This window comes from Rhamphochromis sp. 'chilingali' (assembly GCF_963969265.1).
Source record: "Rhamphochromis sp. 'chilingali' genome assembly, chromosome: 6".
In the NCBI taxonomy this organism is placed as follows: Eukaryota; Metazoa; Chordata; class Actinopteri; order Cichliformes; family Cichlidae; genus Rhamphochromis; species Rhamphochromis sp. 'chilingali'.
This window is the reverse complement of record NC_137933.1, coordinates 3,043,394-3,058,976: the sequence shown is the minus strand read 5'-3', so window position 1 is coordinate 3,058,976 and position 15,583 is coordinate 3,043,394. Positions and strand designations below refer to the sequence as shown.

Sequence of the window (15,583 nt, the reverse complement as noted above, 5' to 3'; positions counted from 1 at the left end):
TGCCCGGGGCGGCATCACGGGCATCAGCAAAAAAAAAAAAAAATTGCTGGTACTCATGCTGCCCCGACGTCAGCCAGCGCATATTGGGAATGGTACAGGCACCGAGCGGTTTTCTATCGCCCATTTGCTGGGAGTAAGGGCGCCCACCGTTTGCGAGGTGCGCCTGCTGCTTGCGGCGCAGAGAGGAGAGGGCGGGGCGGCGGGGAGCAGCATCTAATAACCAACTCGCAAAATAAAACAAAATAAAAACAAACCAACAAACACGAAAACACCAGACATCATGATGCAGACTTATTATTTGCACCGATGTTTTTTTTCGAAATTCTATACACGAAAAGTGAGCGCGAGAGTCCTCGGTGCGCCTGCTCACTGCTGAAGTCAAAATAAACTTTATTGTCATCTCCGCTACATACAGTCCAGTATATAGAGAGACAAGATGACGAGGCTCCAGTTACAGCAGTGCAAGTAAACAAACAATAAATATAAGAAAAGTAAGAAAATAAAAATACACTTTAGGATTAGGGGTAAAGGGAGTGTTCGCCCAGGGCGCCAAACAGGCCAGGACCGCCCTGGATCAAGTGTAGCAGAGATTCAAATGAATTTTAGCTGATGATCCACTGACTGAATTCCACCTTCATAAAACTTTATACCATTTAGAAAAAAGACTGCATAAACAAGATACTGTCAGTGTAGAGGATGGAAATCAGCCAGGACAACTCATGAAACACCTGCTAACACCTTGTTGAATTAATTTGTGTAAATCCACAAAGAGCAGCAGGTCATTTGATCACAGCCTAAGAAAATATACTGGAGCTCTCAATAGAAGTTATTGTGTTATTATACTTTTCCCCACATTGAGCCATTACAGCCAATTTTAGGGTTCCTCCACCTGCTGAATCCCACTTTAACCCCTGACTGTACCCTGTTTAAAGGCAACGTCACCCTCTACAATGTAGAGTCTACAATGTAGGCAACAAAAACTAGATATATATTTTTTATTTTCTTTCTTTTTTTCAGATTCTGTTTAACTATAGAATCTCGGTACTTTTCCACTGAGATTTAAAACCACATTCCAAGAAATCATTTTTAAAAAAATTTTCCAGCTCGTGCCCATATAACTTAAGCTTGATTGATCATCAACTTTTCCTTAAAAGTTCTAGGATGCTGCTCTGTTCTAGGATGCCCTCTGGACCCAGTGGAGGTGGTGAGTGACAGGGGAATGGCGGCTAAGCTGTCATCCCTGTTGGACAACATCTCCCACCCCATGCAAGAGACTCTGACAGCACTGAGCAGCTCCTTCAGTGGGAGACTGCGGCACCCACGGTGTGGGACGGAGAGATTTCGCAGGTCTTTCCTCCCCACTGCTGTCAGACTCCACAACAAAGACTTTTGCAGCTGATCAAACCCTCACATGTGCAATAAGACTGCTATATGTGCAATTCTTGTACAATTCTTCTTCTGACGAAGTTGTACTTTTGTATTTTCTTACTCAGTTGTATATAGCATTTGTATTTCTATTTTATTCTATTGTATATAGTATTTTATTTTATTGCATTGCATTCCAGTGTCTTAAACAAACACACACACACACACACACACACACACACACACACACACACACACACACACACACACACACACACACACAGAACAAAAACAAAAAACATTGAGTGTACCATCATTTATGTCCGCCAGCTCTCAGGTTCAAACACTTTGGTTCCTATTCCTACCGTCGTTTATACGGGTTCTTCTTCCGGGCACGTTATTGTTGCATCAGCATCCAGCCTTTGATTACTGTGACAATGTCGGCTTCGGGTGATCCGGGTACAGTAAATAATATATGGTGTTTGCTTTATGGGTTCGTTAGTTGAAAAACCACATAAAGCTATGACAGCACAACCTAACGCATTTTGATGAAGTGTCACAGCGAATATGCTAACGCTCAGGCTAGCTAATATGTAGAGCTGTGTCCCAAAGTCTGCAGTTGAGCCGCTTAGCTAAAGGAAACACTGTCAATGAGTGACAAGCCGAATTTCATATAAAAAATACAGCTTAAACTAATACTTAATACCTCGGCATAAACACAGGGCAGCAAATACTATTTAGCAATTTGTCTGCGTTTAAAAAAGGTAGCCTCATCTTCGGCTCATTTGTCCAGTCAAACAGGATGTTATGAAGTAACTACAGTTTATTCTCTTTTATTTGTTTATAGTGTTTTAGTGAACCTATTCCTGTGTGATGTGTGGGGTGTTTTTGTTGAACTGTGGTTTGTTTAAGTCTATGTTCGGGTTTAAGTTCCATCTTCTTTCGTGTCATCTTTAAGAAAATTATTAGCATCCGACAGTATCGCCTTTTTGTTTGATATTTTTACAAAGGTTTATGGAAAGCATTGAAATTATTGTTATTATTATTACTACTACTACTAGTAGTAGTAGTATAACTTAGCCTGTTATGAGAAACACTGTTAACGTTTTCAAGTGCTTACTGTGATTTTTACTCTCAGGTCAGTAATTTAAATTTTATACAGCACAACAATGAAATAAAACAGTCGAGGTGTGATTAAAGTGCAGACTTTCAGCTTCAAGTTAAGAAGGAAATGAACCTAAAATAACTAAGAAATTGCTTATTAGTACGTTCCTAATTTACCTTTAAATCAGTGAAACCTGACCCTTTAAAACATTGGTAACATTAACAGTTTTACCAATATTTGCTGTATTTATTTTCAGCCCCTTGATTGATATAAAATGTGTTCCTGTCCAAATACTTGTTGACCTGCAGTTAGAATTACAGCTCAAATAGTAACACAGTATGAAAATCACGGGTTGCTTCTATAAGACATGTAACCTGCACCCTTAATTACATTTTTTTCTCCATCTTTTGCTTTCTCCTGTTTCCACTCAGTGCTTGCACCTCTTTTGTTTTCTTATACATATATAAGGTTCTCTGTGAGTGGCTAAAGGCCAGTGTTATTCAGCATTAGTTCTGCTAGGCTATGTTTGGGTAGCGAGTAGTTTCATTTAACTCACTCATAAGTGCAGTTTACTTTGGACGTGTGCTGACTTTCCAACTGATCGAGTAATTCTTGGCTCTGACCAAAGTCATTAGTCTCATTGGTTATTCCACTGTCCAGTGGAGTAAGGTGGTAATTCTTTGCGAACATTTGCCCTCTTGTTTCTGCAGCCTTTGAGTATGGCTTCTTGCTACAGATAAGTGAGGAGGCTGCACTGACAGTGGCCCTGAATGACTACCTAACCTCACGCAGCTACCTGGCTGGGTTCAGCCCCACCCAGGTCGACCAGAAAGCCTTTAAGCTCCTCCACAGACCCCCAGATCCACAACATGTCCACGCTCTGCGCTGGTACAGACACATAGCAGCCCTGCAACAGGACCTCAACCCAGAAAGCAGCAGTGAGTAGAAAGCTGAAGGCATGAACAGGCTAGATGTGGTCCTGCGCCTGCTGGCCGTGGATGTGGAGGCACTCTGAGGCTGTGACGTGCCCTCTTAAACAAACTGACTCTCAGCATGAACTAAGGCTTCCTTTGCAGGCACTGGAATGAACTCTGTTTTAGCTTGCACTTTTGATGTCAGTCATAGCAACTTGATGTGTGTGGTACCTGCAGCTAAGCGCTGAGGAGACTCGCGTTATCGCTGTGTAAACACGGCAGCAACAGCTGGTGAAGAACCCCACAGGCAAATACTCTTTGTTCCCATACCTGGCTAAATAGCTTAATATTAATAAGGACAACTTTACAAAAAATGTAAAACATCATGAAAAGAAAGAGTAACTGATGATAGAACACAGAAATGTTTATTTATTAATCTAAACGATGTGTAAGAGCGTACTTGGTTACGTGGCTGATGTGAGTGGGAGTGAAACTCTTATTAAAAAAGCCAGTAAATAGTAAATTTGACCTATTACGCTCACTTTCATCGCTGTATTTTTATCCGGGGACTCCAGTGTGTTGTTTTGCTCATCTGATGCTGTGCCAGTCTCGGATGTCTAGATTTCCTTCATTTCTTTCACCTTCACTTTCCATTTAACTCTGCTGTGTTACTGGAAAATTCCATTCTTCTTTACAAGGACACAGTAGACACGATAGATGTAAGTTTGGGGTCTGAAAGGTGAAGCAAAACCAGAAATGCTTCAAAACTGTATATTTTTAAAAAATTTATTTTTACCATGTGGTTGTTAAAAGACTTCTGGTTCTGTAGACTTCTGGGGACAGCAGCCTCCCTCACTCTGTGTCCTCAGTGGAGTTTCCTGGGGAGTTCTTGGGCTTACCTGCTTCTTTTGGTCGGGGTTATCAAGGATATGTTCGCCAGCTATGACCAGTGACTCTGGCCATGTTAAATAAACGTGTTGACCATTAGCAATCTTAAGCACAATGTGTCCACTTGAAGTTGTTTTTTAACTAATCATATGGGGTATCTAACTATTTTTAGATTCCATATTCTAGCAGGGTTGCACTGCTTGTGAACAGTACTTGTGCTTTCCCTTTGTGCAGACTGCATCAACTCTTTTTCTGATGCGCTGTGTGGATGTTGAACCCTGCCTTTGAGCAAATATTTGACTGGAAATTGAAGCTCAGTAGGTAGACACAGTGACAGAAGTTCAGACTAAAGAGGAAATATTTTCTTTTGTTGACACTGATGAAGAGGAAACTTTATTGTGTGTCTTTGATAAGAATGGGATGATGAGAATATTTATATTTATTGTTAACTACTGTTGAAATATCACACTCCTCAGCACTGCACTAGAACCTATAACAGATTTCTGTCATTGCTTTACTTTAACTATTTCAAGCAAAAATAAATCCATTTACATGTGTCACAGTTTTTGAACCATTATCACAGCACTGGGCATCAGTTCTTTGCTCTTTCACTGTCTCATGTTATCTGACGTGAGCTCTGAGTCACTGTCTTATTGGTAGCCTTTATTGATTAGTCTTATTAATTAGCCCTAATGGAACATGATGTCACCAAAGCATCCATATGAATAGCTTCGACAGAGGTAGAACCCCTTTTCTTATGATGTGAAAACTGAAATTGTCCCTTGTTCCTTTCTTTTTTTAGTCAAAGGAAAGCGTGTCCAGCCTCCTTGGTCTCCACCAGCAGAAACAGATGTTCCTCAGCTGCGACTCTACAACAGCCTGACAAGAGCAAAGGTAGAGACGAATGTAAAGGGCACATCAGTGCTGGTGTTGCTGGGAAATGAGGTCCTCGTGAAGTCGCTACATTAGATACCACATCCCTCAATGTATATATAGCCACAGGCTGGACAGAGTCAGTTTTATTTATACTCATGCAGTGATGTGAAATTGAAATGATAAGCTATGATTTGCAGGCAAATTAAGATTATGAGGCCTGTTAAAGTTACAAGGGATTAATAAGGGGCTGCAACAATTCACCGAGTAACTCGAATAACTTAAAAAATAATCGATGCAAATTTTGTGCTTTGGCGCTTCGTTTATTACACGAAGCATCTGTAGCTCTCGGTTTCTGCCATGTAACTGTGAGCGTTTCGCCCACATTTGTGACTAACAATTGGAGCTGCAATAGAAACGTATGTAGGAGCAGACATGGGAATAAAAGTATGACCGTGCACGTCATCCATTGGACAGGTGGGCAGCCTGACGCAGGGCTAAACCACTGAAGCAAACACAATTCTAAAGAGTCTGTGATCGTTACTGTACAACTTATAAAAAGAAAGAATGCATATATATTTAGATTATTTCATTCAAGTTTTTAATAGTGACAGGATTTAAAGCCTCACTGTTTTCCAAAGTATGCAATCCAGGTATGGTTTAAAGAAGTTATAGTCACATTTCTTTTGACTGATGTATCTTGTGACAGATGTGCTCTCATTCTTGGTATAGAATGCAGCACTTTCACTTCACATTTGTAGATTTAATGCATATTTTCATAGTCTGCTTGCATTTTGCCACATGCACACACAACTGGTTTCCAGATGATTTTAAGTGTAGCGAGATGGTCTTTAGCTTAAGGCTCTTTGTGGCGCTGATAAACATGCCCGTATTTCTTAGATGAGCGTTAGTCTGGCACAACCAGACTGTTCTGGATCAGGAAGAAGTCTCGACTGAAAAAACAAACGTAGAAATAAAACCATCTATGCAACCTAATCTCTCGCTGTGGCTCTCGTTTCTATTACACTGCATTTAAAAATACCGCTGCCACCAGTAAGATACATTTTTATCAGATTTTTTTATTTTAAAGTATTTGTTATCCTCATTTAAGTTCATAACCTCCATGTTTCAGGAGCTGTTTGTTCCTCAGAAAGGGAATAAAGTAACATGGTACTGCTGTGGTCCTACAGTGTACGATGCCTCCCACATGGGACATGCCAGGTAAGCAAGATCAGAGGAATTTAAGCACTGAAATTCTGGGTTGGAAATGATCCTTCATATAGCGAGACTGTTATATTTTTTTCTATTACAACAACATTTTAATGAATAATTTGCTTTATGCAGATCCTACATATCCTTTGATATTCTGCGAAGGATACTGAGGGACTACTTCAAGTATGATGTGATCTACTGCATGAACATTACAGACATAGATGACAAAGTAAGTCTGCTTTGATGTGTTTTAGATGTTTTTAATTTTTTTAATAAAGGTTTTTGCATGAAATGTGGGAGATGGGTTGTCCAAGCTCATCTGTGTCTGTAATGATTAATGCAGCCCTGTTGAAATAAGTGCAAGGTCCTTGTTAACATTCACATGTTCACACATCTGTCTGTGTGTTTATAGGCAGGTAAAAACAGGTTCAGCTTGTAAGCTGACATGTCTCTGAGAAGTTATGGCAGGAATTCAGGGTCTTGTGATGACCTAATTAGACAGGGGGAAAACATAAATGTACACATGCAGGTTTTCAGCTGCTCAGAAAATTAGGAGCTGATTTGTATTTGTTGTTTTGTAATGGGCTAAACGGGCGTCAGGACTACAGGACAGGCCAGTTTAGCACCCAGACTGTCCTACTATGGAGCTGATGTTGCAATACATGCAGAATGCTTTTGAACTTTTGGCATAAGCAAACTCTGCTGTTTTGGTTTATTATTGGGATATTCTTCTTTCAGATCATTAAAAGAGCCCGGCAGAATTACCTTCTGGACCAGTACAAAGAGAAACAGCCACAAGCGGCTCAAATACTGCAGGATGTGCTCAGCGCCAGAACGGTGAGACAGGTTTAAGCCCTGGATGCACTGCACCTGTGTGAAGTACTTATTGATCTGACAGTGATGGTGTAAATCTTCTCTCTTTGTTTTCATTGATCGCACAGCATGTATCTCTCTGGAGATTATTGGTCATTATTTAGCGAGGCAGATAATTCAAATAACACAAAACAGAACTGTGCAGTACTTAGTAAAACAGATAAATACTGCGTTAATGTTAAACATTTATGTCACTGAGTTTATAATATCAGAAGATCTAGTTGCAAACCTCCTCCTACAACAACTCTGCTCCATCGGCAGGCTCTGTTGGTTTCCCTATGGGTTGTATCAGTGTTTGTGAAGTAGCAGCTGGTTAACCACAGCATGCACAAACACTAGACTCTATAGACACAAGCATCAGTACACCCTGTACTGTAGCTAGTAGAAGTCCAAGCTTCAGCTCTATCTAAAAACAGAGACAAGCTGAAAGTTTTTTTAATTTCTGTGGATTTCTGTGTGTTATTCTGCCAATTCCAGCCGTTTCAGGCCCAGCTGGCTTCCACCACAGACCCGGACAAGAAGCAGATGCTGGAAAGGCTGGACAGTGCAGTTACAGCCAGTCTGCAACCGCTGCAAGCAGCAATGGAGAGCAAAGCCGCAGATGAAGTCATACGACCTCTGGCACACGTGAGTCTGTTCTGATGTGGTGGCAACTTCAGAGAAATATCACTAGAAATACAGAAAATGCTTTTTTTGTTTTTATTTTGTTTGCTTTTTGTGCTTCCAAAATAACTGCAGCAGATTCATGGATAGATGGTCAGTGCTCTACATTTACAACAGTGGGAGGACAGATTAGCTTTATTACTGCTTGTATTCACTGCCACCATTTGGGATTAGTAACTCAGGGTTAGTGTGACTGATCTGAGTTCCAACTAGGAACTCCACCCAGTTTTACCAGGTCTGCACCAAGAACTAATAAGGATCGTTTTATCACTAGAATCCTGCAAAACTACTCTGTTAATAGTGACCACGAATAAAAGTGTGGAGCTGGAAATGAGCTCAACAAGTCCAATTGAATTGTCTTTTCTTCCCCAAGGTGTTGTTGGAGAATTCCAAGGACTTGCTGGCAGACTGGTTGGACAAACAATTCGGAAGTCACGTCACAGAGAATTCCATCTTCTCCCTTCTCCCTAAATACTGGGAAGAAGACTATCACAAAGATATGAAAGCACTCAATGTAAGTATAAAAAAGCCAAATGATTTTTTGATTTTCTGAGAAAATCTCTTAAAGGAATTAAATAAACGCCCCCTGTAAAAATCCAACATGTGTAAAGAAACTTTTTCTATGAATTGTTCAGTTTTACTTGTGTTGTTGAACGTTACCGTTTCTGAGATAACAATGGCTGAAACTGCTCTGTCCAAACTTCTGTTACTGGAAGGACACTATGTCTAAAATATCATTGTTAAAATGTGCTTTGAAATCAGCATTTTCCTGCTGTAACTGGATTTAAGTTGTCATTTTGGCACACAGGTTCTTCCCCCTGATGTCCTTACTCGAGTCAGTGAATACGTGCCTGAGATCGTGGAGTTTGTGAGGAAAATAGTTTCAAATGGTTATGGGTGAGGAAGATGCTGCCGCTGTTCACGATTTGTGTCGTACCGAACGAACTGCTTGCATCGCTGTCGCTATAGTTACTTGTTTCTCTGGTGTCTGCAGGTACGAGTCAAACGGTTCAGTATACTTTGACACCTTGAAGTTTGATTCCAGTCCGCAGCACTCGTACGCTAAACTGGTGCCGGAGGCGGTCGGCGATCAGAAAGCTTTACAAGAGGGAGAAGGTACACTTATAAAACAAGCACCACACAACAGGTGCAGACATGCCCGACAACAGACAACAGGTCGGGGATTTTCAGTGCTTGACTCAGTGAGAGCAGAAGAGATTCACCAAGATTTCCCTCCTACCAATATTTGAGTAGAGAATAAGTACAATGTTCAGTTTTTAACCTGTTGTCGTTGTTTTCCTGGCTCTGTAGGAGATCTGAGCATTTCTGCAGAGAGACTAAGTGAGAAAAAGTCACCGAATGACTTTGCATTGTGGAAAGCCTCCAAGCCTGGAGAACCATCATGGGGCTCTCCATGGGGGAAGGTGAGCCTTCATTTTCAGAGACTTTAAAGACCGTGTGATCATCCTTTGCATTTAAAGCTTTTCTTTTATATAAACGTGAAAGTGTCATTTGAGGCTCTGTGAAATGGAACGAGAATTTGTACTTATGAGAAAGGAAGTCATCGGTGTTTTCTTTGAATGTTGTGACAGGGAAGACCCGGGTGGCACATTGAATGTTCAGCCATGGCTGGCTCTATCTTGGGCGAGTCGATGGACATCCACGGGGGAGGGTTTGATCTGCGATTCCCTCATCATGACAACGAGCTGGCTCAGTCAGAGGTAACTGTTGCAGAAAATGTGTTCCTGTTTACTATGTAAATGCCTGACGTAACACACACTTTGAAACATCCTGAATGTGTTTAAAGCCGTTTCCAGTGATGAAGGGTAAAACCTGTTATGACCACAGTTGCTTGTGCCGCTTACAGGCGTTCTTTGAGAACGATTACTGGGTCCAGTACTTTCTGCACACCGGGCACCTGACAATCTCAGGCTGCAAGATGTCAAAGTCTCTGAAGAATTTCATCACGATCAAGGACGCCTTGGCGAAGAACACAGGTGATACATGTGTTCCTGCTTTGTAGACTGCATCACTTGAGCATACATCACCATTAATAAACTGTCAGGGAGTTTTTCCAGCTATGAGGCTGCACAAACTGTCACAGCTCAAAGCCAAAATCATCATTTTAACAGCAAACTGAATGCTGCTGGGGGTTCCCATGATGCGTTTCTTCTTCAGACATACTTTTTCACTTATTATCTGTTTATACACCACTTTGCATTTAATTATTATTGAATGCAATGGTTCCCTCTCTCACCCCAACAGCAGTTGTTACTTATTTTATATCTGAAGAGAAACACGTTATCCATAATGAACACTAAGTTCTTCAGTTAGAGTAGAACTATTTAACGGTCTCACTGTTTGTCTCCACGCAGCACGTCAGCTCCGTCTGGCTTTCTTGATGCATTCCTGGAAGGACACTCTGGACTATTCTTCTAACACGATGGAGTCAGCCGTCCAGTACGAGAAGTTTATGAATGTAGGTGAAAGCAAGAACAAAGACAGTGTTGGAAGATTTGTCTGTTTTTGTTTTGTTTGTTATTTGTAGCTTGTACTCACTACAGCCTGTACATACTTATAGCTATAGAATATTCATAACATACTTCATACCGTGTACATTATAACATACCATAATAGACCCATTTCTGTAATATACTTACATATCTATATTATTGCTAATATATATTGTAATATATCTATATCACTAAAGCACTTCTGGATGGATGCAAACTGCATTTCGTTGCCCTGTACCTGTGCATGTACAATGACAACAAAGTTGAATTCTGTTCTATTCTATTTGAAAGGAGTTCTTCCTGAATGTGAAAGACATCCTGCGTGCGCCTACTGACATCACTGGTCAGTTTGAGAAGTGGGAGACGGCAGAGGTGGAGCTCAACAACAGGTGAGAGAGCGACTCGGTAGATTAGAAGACCAGTTTGTTGTTCTTCATCAAAATTTGCACTTTCAGAGTTGTGTGCGTGCAAACACAACACATTCATACTTAAAACTAAAAAGTGACTTGTGTTGTGTAGTTTCTGTGACAGGAAGTCTGCCGTCCACGAGGCTCTGTGTGACAACGTGGACACCCGCACTGCCATGGAGGAGATGAGAACGCTGGTCAGCCAAAGCAACGGTTACATTGCCAGCAAGAAGAGCGTCAAACTCAGGCCCAACCGCATGCTGATGGAAAGTATTGCTGCGTACCTCACCAACATGCTGAAGGTGAGCACGTTTCTGCTGCTGCGTTTATCGTTTCACAGCTCTCAGAATAATGAATTTTACAGAACACCTTGATTCTGTATGGAGGAGAAATCATGCTGTTTGTTCTTATCTCATTTATACAACATGCCTCATTCATCCATTCACACACATGAAAGTGGATGTGATACACTTTGTTACTTCTCCAAGTTAAGAAACAACTCCATTACTGGGCAAAATCAGTGTGGAGATGCCTAACAAACCCTTCAAATGAAACTTTTGTTGTTGTCTAGATATTTGGTGCAGTTGAAGGATCGGACCCCGTAGGTTTTCCCATGGGTGGACAGAGTCAGAGTGTTGATGTAAGTGAACTGGTTTTCACTTTTTGTGATTGAATTGTGTCTCTTGTGGCATTATTATTATGAGAAATGTACTGCATATGAAAAATTCCCCTTAATTGTCCACAGCTGGAGAGCGCAGTGATGCCATACCTCACAGTGCTGTCAGATTTTAGAGAGCGCGTCCGCAAAATTGCTCGAGAGCAGAAAGGTAAGAACATGCGCTTTAAACAAAACTGTTTACTTTATAACTCAAAACATCACCTCCATGTTGAATCAGAGAGAACTGAAACATGAAATTCTTCTTCTTTTTTTTCTTTTCTTACTTATTCAGTGACAGAGCTGCTGCAGCTCTGCGATGTTGTCCGTGACGACATGTTGCCAGAGCTTGGAGTACGTCTGGAAGATCACGAAGGTAAGATGTCTGTGTTTGAAGTTATAGAGATAAAGAATCGGCTCAGGTTTTGATCTTCCTCATCAGGTCTGCCTCCTTTGCGCAGCCGTCTGTGGACTGGGTTAGTTATTACTGGAATAAACTGGCTACGTCTGTGTCACGAAATCATTATCCGCTCCATTCATCACATCTTTATGACTGCAGCGCAGTAAGATGCCCTGCTCAATAAATCCGAGCCTTTACTCTCTTCGTAAGAATGTAAAAAAGTTCTGACCTTGTTTCGTTCTTACAAAGTGAAGAGTGTTGGAAAATAAAGTGGTTGTGTTGCAGGCCTGCCCACTGTGGTGAAGCTAGTGGACAAGGAGACATTACTGAAGGAGAGAGAGGAGAAGAAGAGGGTAAGAGAAGACATCATCACACATCGAGTGCATGTCTGGAGCAGTTTAGGTCCTAAGATTGACAGGAGATAATTTATCCCAATTTAAAGTAAACGATAAGCCAGAAAAAGAAGTGCCCCCTCCCAAAACTGAAGGACGCTGAGTTTCCAAGGATATAAGGACGGGCATTTCAACATCTAACAGCTAGTTTGTTCAGACAAAAGAAATTCTTAGCTGATTTACAATTTTAACAGAAGTCCACTGCAAGCCTTCATTTTTATGTAAAATTGTTTTTTAAAAATGCAAACATGTGTTTTAAAACATTTCACACAATAAAATTCCATCTTTCACAGATGGAAGAAGAGAAGAAAATGAAGAAGCTAGAGGCTGCTAAGAAGAAACAGGAGCAAGAGGTCAGTCTGATGGTTTATATAGACAGTGACCTTCTGCGTTTGTGTCATCAGGGAAATCTTCATGTTTCTGTTACTGTTGCAGATGGCGAAACTGGCCAAGATGAAGATCCCTGCAAGCGAAATGTTTCGCAGTGAAACAGACAAATACTCAAAATTCGATGAAACGGTAAGTCCTTATTTTACCTCCCATGCTTAATTTTTCATGAGAAGAACCTGTTAAGCTGGTGCCATGTTGGTGGTGAGGCTCGTGGGCCCTGATGACCTCAGGAATCTGTTGCTGAGGGCTTAAAACCTGGGATATCTAGGAAAGCAAAGACAAAGATTAGCACCCGGTACTCCAGGTCGTGAGGTGGTCACGGGGCCAACGACCCCACGCCACGAAATCATGAAGTTACAGCAATAAAAGTGGGGATTTGGTGCTCACAGCTAGACGTGTGCCTGAGGTCAATGACGTGATGCGGATCCAAGAGTAGGAAAGACCTAGCTCACGGGGATTTGCTTGTACAGACATGAATGTCCTTATTTGAAATGACATCCGCATCCAGTGTAACTGTGTGTGCGTCAGAACTTGAGGAAAATTCAGAAAGGTAATTTAAAAGTTACCATGGAAACGACAGCTCACAAACCGTGTCAACCTGAAAAGCTTTAAAGGTGTGTTTGGTTTTGTCGCCGTTAACAGGGTTTCCCCACTCATGACGTTGAAGGGAAGGAGCTCAGCAAAGGTCAAGCCAAGAAGCTCCGCAAGCTCTACGAGACCCAAGAAAAGTTACACAACGAGTATCTACAGATGAACCAAAATGGCAACTGATTCTGCCGTTCAGCCAATCCATCCACACCGCAGGGAAGAACTATAGAATAAATAATAAGGCCAGAGCTTCATTCTGTCTCCTCTTCATCCTACTTTGGTTCAGGAAACCGACGTGTGTGTGGATTGTGTTTTGTCCATTTACGTAACAGTTACATTTACATTCCATAACCATGCAATATGAGAGAAAACCACCACCCGACATGACTTTGTTCTTGCTCTGTTGGAGGTTGGACGTCTTTCACAACAGTAAAATCAAAGCAACAGGTAATAAAGTGGGATTTTGATGATGTGGCGGTGCAGCCTCTGTTAGCAGTGTATGTTTTTCTTGAAACTCTGTGATACTGCCATTTGTTCAAGTATTAAAGCCTTTTTTAACAGTTAGTGCTTTCATGAATTAAAGATGCTAAATGGGTGGCTAGCGGATTAATGGGAAACACCAGCTTTAAGTGGGTTTTTTTTTTCCACCATGAATCTTTGGGACAGCTTCATTAAGATACCCCGGAGGAAGGATTTAAAACATTTAAATTTCAGAGGCCACTTAAGAAACTAGGACTGTTGTGGAGGGCTGCACCAGCTTAGAAAGAGATCAAATGAATACGCAGTAGAACTGAGTTCAGCTTGTTGTTTCATACACTTTATCCTGCTGATCAGCAGTGTGTGATATATCACTCTGTGTTTTTGACCTTTTACCTCACGGGTCTGTTAAAGTAACTATGTTGTGTCATTCAAATATAGTTCATTTTTATGCAAATGTGCATTTGTCAAAGGGACTTTTGCCTTTGCTAAGAACTGGATCAAATTTTCACCCCTAACAGGGGAAACGACCATTGAATTCATTGTTTCAGTTGTAGAGGTGACTTGTAACAGAAACCATTAGATGGTTTGTGTCTTTCTCAATACCTGTGTCACCTTATACAAGAGTTACCTTGAAAAGCTAATAAAGTATGGTGGACATTTTTATTTTAATTGGATGTACCCTCATTTAGGAGCATATGGAGGAAAACTAGATGCCTCCTGCCCTTAAGTTAAAAGCAATTGCCTCATGGTTGCAGAAAATTAGTGGTACATTATACCCTGCTGTGCTTGGAGCACATGGGAACACAAGTGATGTGTTTTGGGTTTTTTTTTTTGGTTTTTTTTTGTTTTTATAACTAACTGAACAAAGAGAATCTGTTGGTCCTTTCACTACCCTGAACCTCACACCTCGGACCCCATCGATTCAGCAATTCCTTAAAACATCTGGGTTCTTTATTTTGTGCCATCTCAACAAAGGGACATTTTCACAGGCCATTTCCAGCTGTGGCATAATGAAACGCTGTGAGATCAAGAAGTGGAATTGAAAATAGAAAATGCCACCAAACTCTCGAGCAGCTGGTTTTTGTTTTTCTTTTAAAAGTCACACTGGGACAATTTAACCCCTGCAACCTGTTGCATGGGTTCTTGTGGCTTGAGTAACATCACATGGCAAAGTGCATTTTGTTATTCAGCCGTCCTTCAGGGGTTTGCATTTTTGTACTACGTGTTCTCCATATCTGTGGTTATAAGATGACTTGAATTGATTTAAGGGATGCTCAAATAAAGAGTAAGCGAGTGCAGTGCTGTATGATTACGTGGTCAGCTTTGTGACATGCTGTGACTGTGGATTCATGTTTAAGCTCCTAATAGGGAGATAATTTCATTATGCCAGTGGTTGACAGATCAGAAGAATACCAGCCCAAGTAAACATGAAGGTAATTCAATACTTCTGCATCAGTCACTTATTTTGCTGATTTAAAGGAACGTAAAATATGACACGTAAGGTTTCAAATGTGGTTCTAATTTGAAGTTCACAAATTTGGGTTGCAGCTTTAATATTTAATAAAAATGCATGTATTTCTGTGTCAAACGTGGCCTGGCCCACATGGAAAACACAGTGGAGTCTGAAGGCATCTTGAAAATCATTCATATTTTCTTGGAAATTCAGAAATAATGAGAACTTTTAAAGGTTGCTTGTCACAGACTTTCCTCTGCAGTCACCTCGTGCACAATAAACGTGTTTGGGCGGTTTGGAACATTGCCAGATCATACATACACATAACATGGCTTATCAGGTCTGTTGTCCAAGGACAAAGGTGGGCAAGACCACCCACCCGCTCCATGATGTGCTGGCCTATCACAGGAGC

General features: G+C 41.1%; 1 protein-coding gene across 2 annotated transcripts; it reads left to right on the top strand.

Annotated features, from left to right (window-relative positions):
- The first annotated feature begins 1,732 nt into the window (after positions 1-1,732).
- cars1 (cysteinyl-tRNA synthetase 1) lies at positions 1,733-14,572 on the top strand. 2 transcript variants are annotated; one of them, XM_080884928.1, is made up of 23 exons: positions 1,738-1,824; positions 3,181-3,408; positions 5,075-5,166; positions 6,278-6,366; positions 6,490-6,586; positions 7,096-7,194; positions 7,708-7,857; positions 8,267-8,407; positions 8,702-8,790; positions 8,888-9,009; positions 9,205-9,317; positions 9,486-9,614; positions 9,761-9,890; positions 10,269-10,372; positions 10,698-10,795; positions 10,926-11,115; positions 11,385-11,453; positions 11,559-11,640; positions 11,764-11,844; positions 12,154-12,221; positions 12,554-12,613; positions 12,696-12,779; positions 13,293-14,572. In XM_080884928.1, exons 1-23 carry the CDS (start codon positions 1,803-1,805, stop codon positions 13,419-13,421), a joined length of 2,466 nt encoding a protein of 821 aa, XP_080741054.1. In that variant the 5' UTR covers positions 1,738-1,802; the 3' UTR covers positions 13,422-14,572. The 2 variants fall into 2 exon arrangements, with proteins under 2 accessions (XP_080741055.1, XP_080741054.1); XM_080884929.1 differs by lacking the exon at positions 3,181-3,408 and having other exon boundaries at positions 1,733-1,824.
- Positions 14,573-15,583: the final 1,011 nt, after the last annotated feature.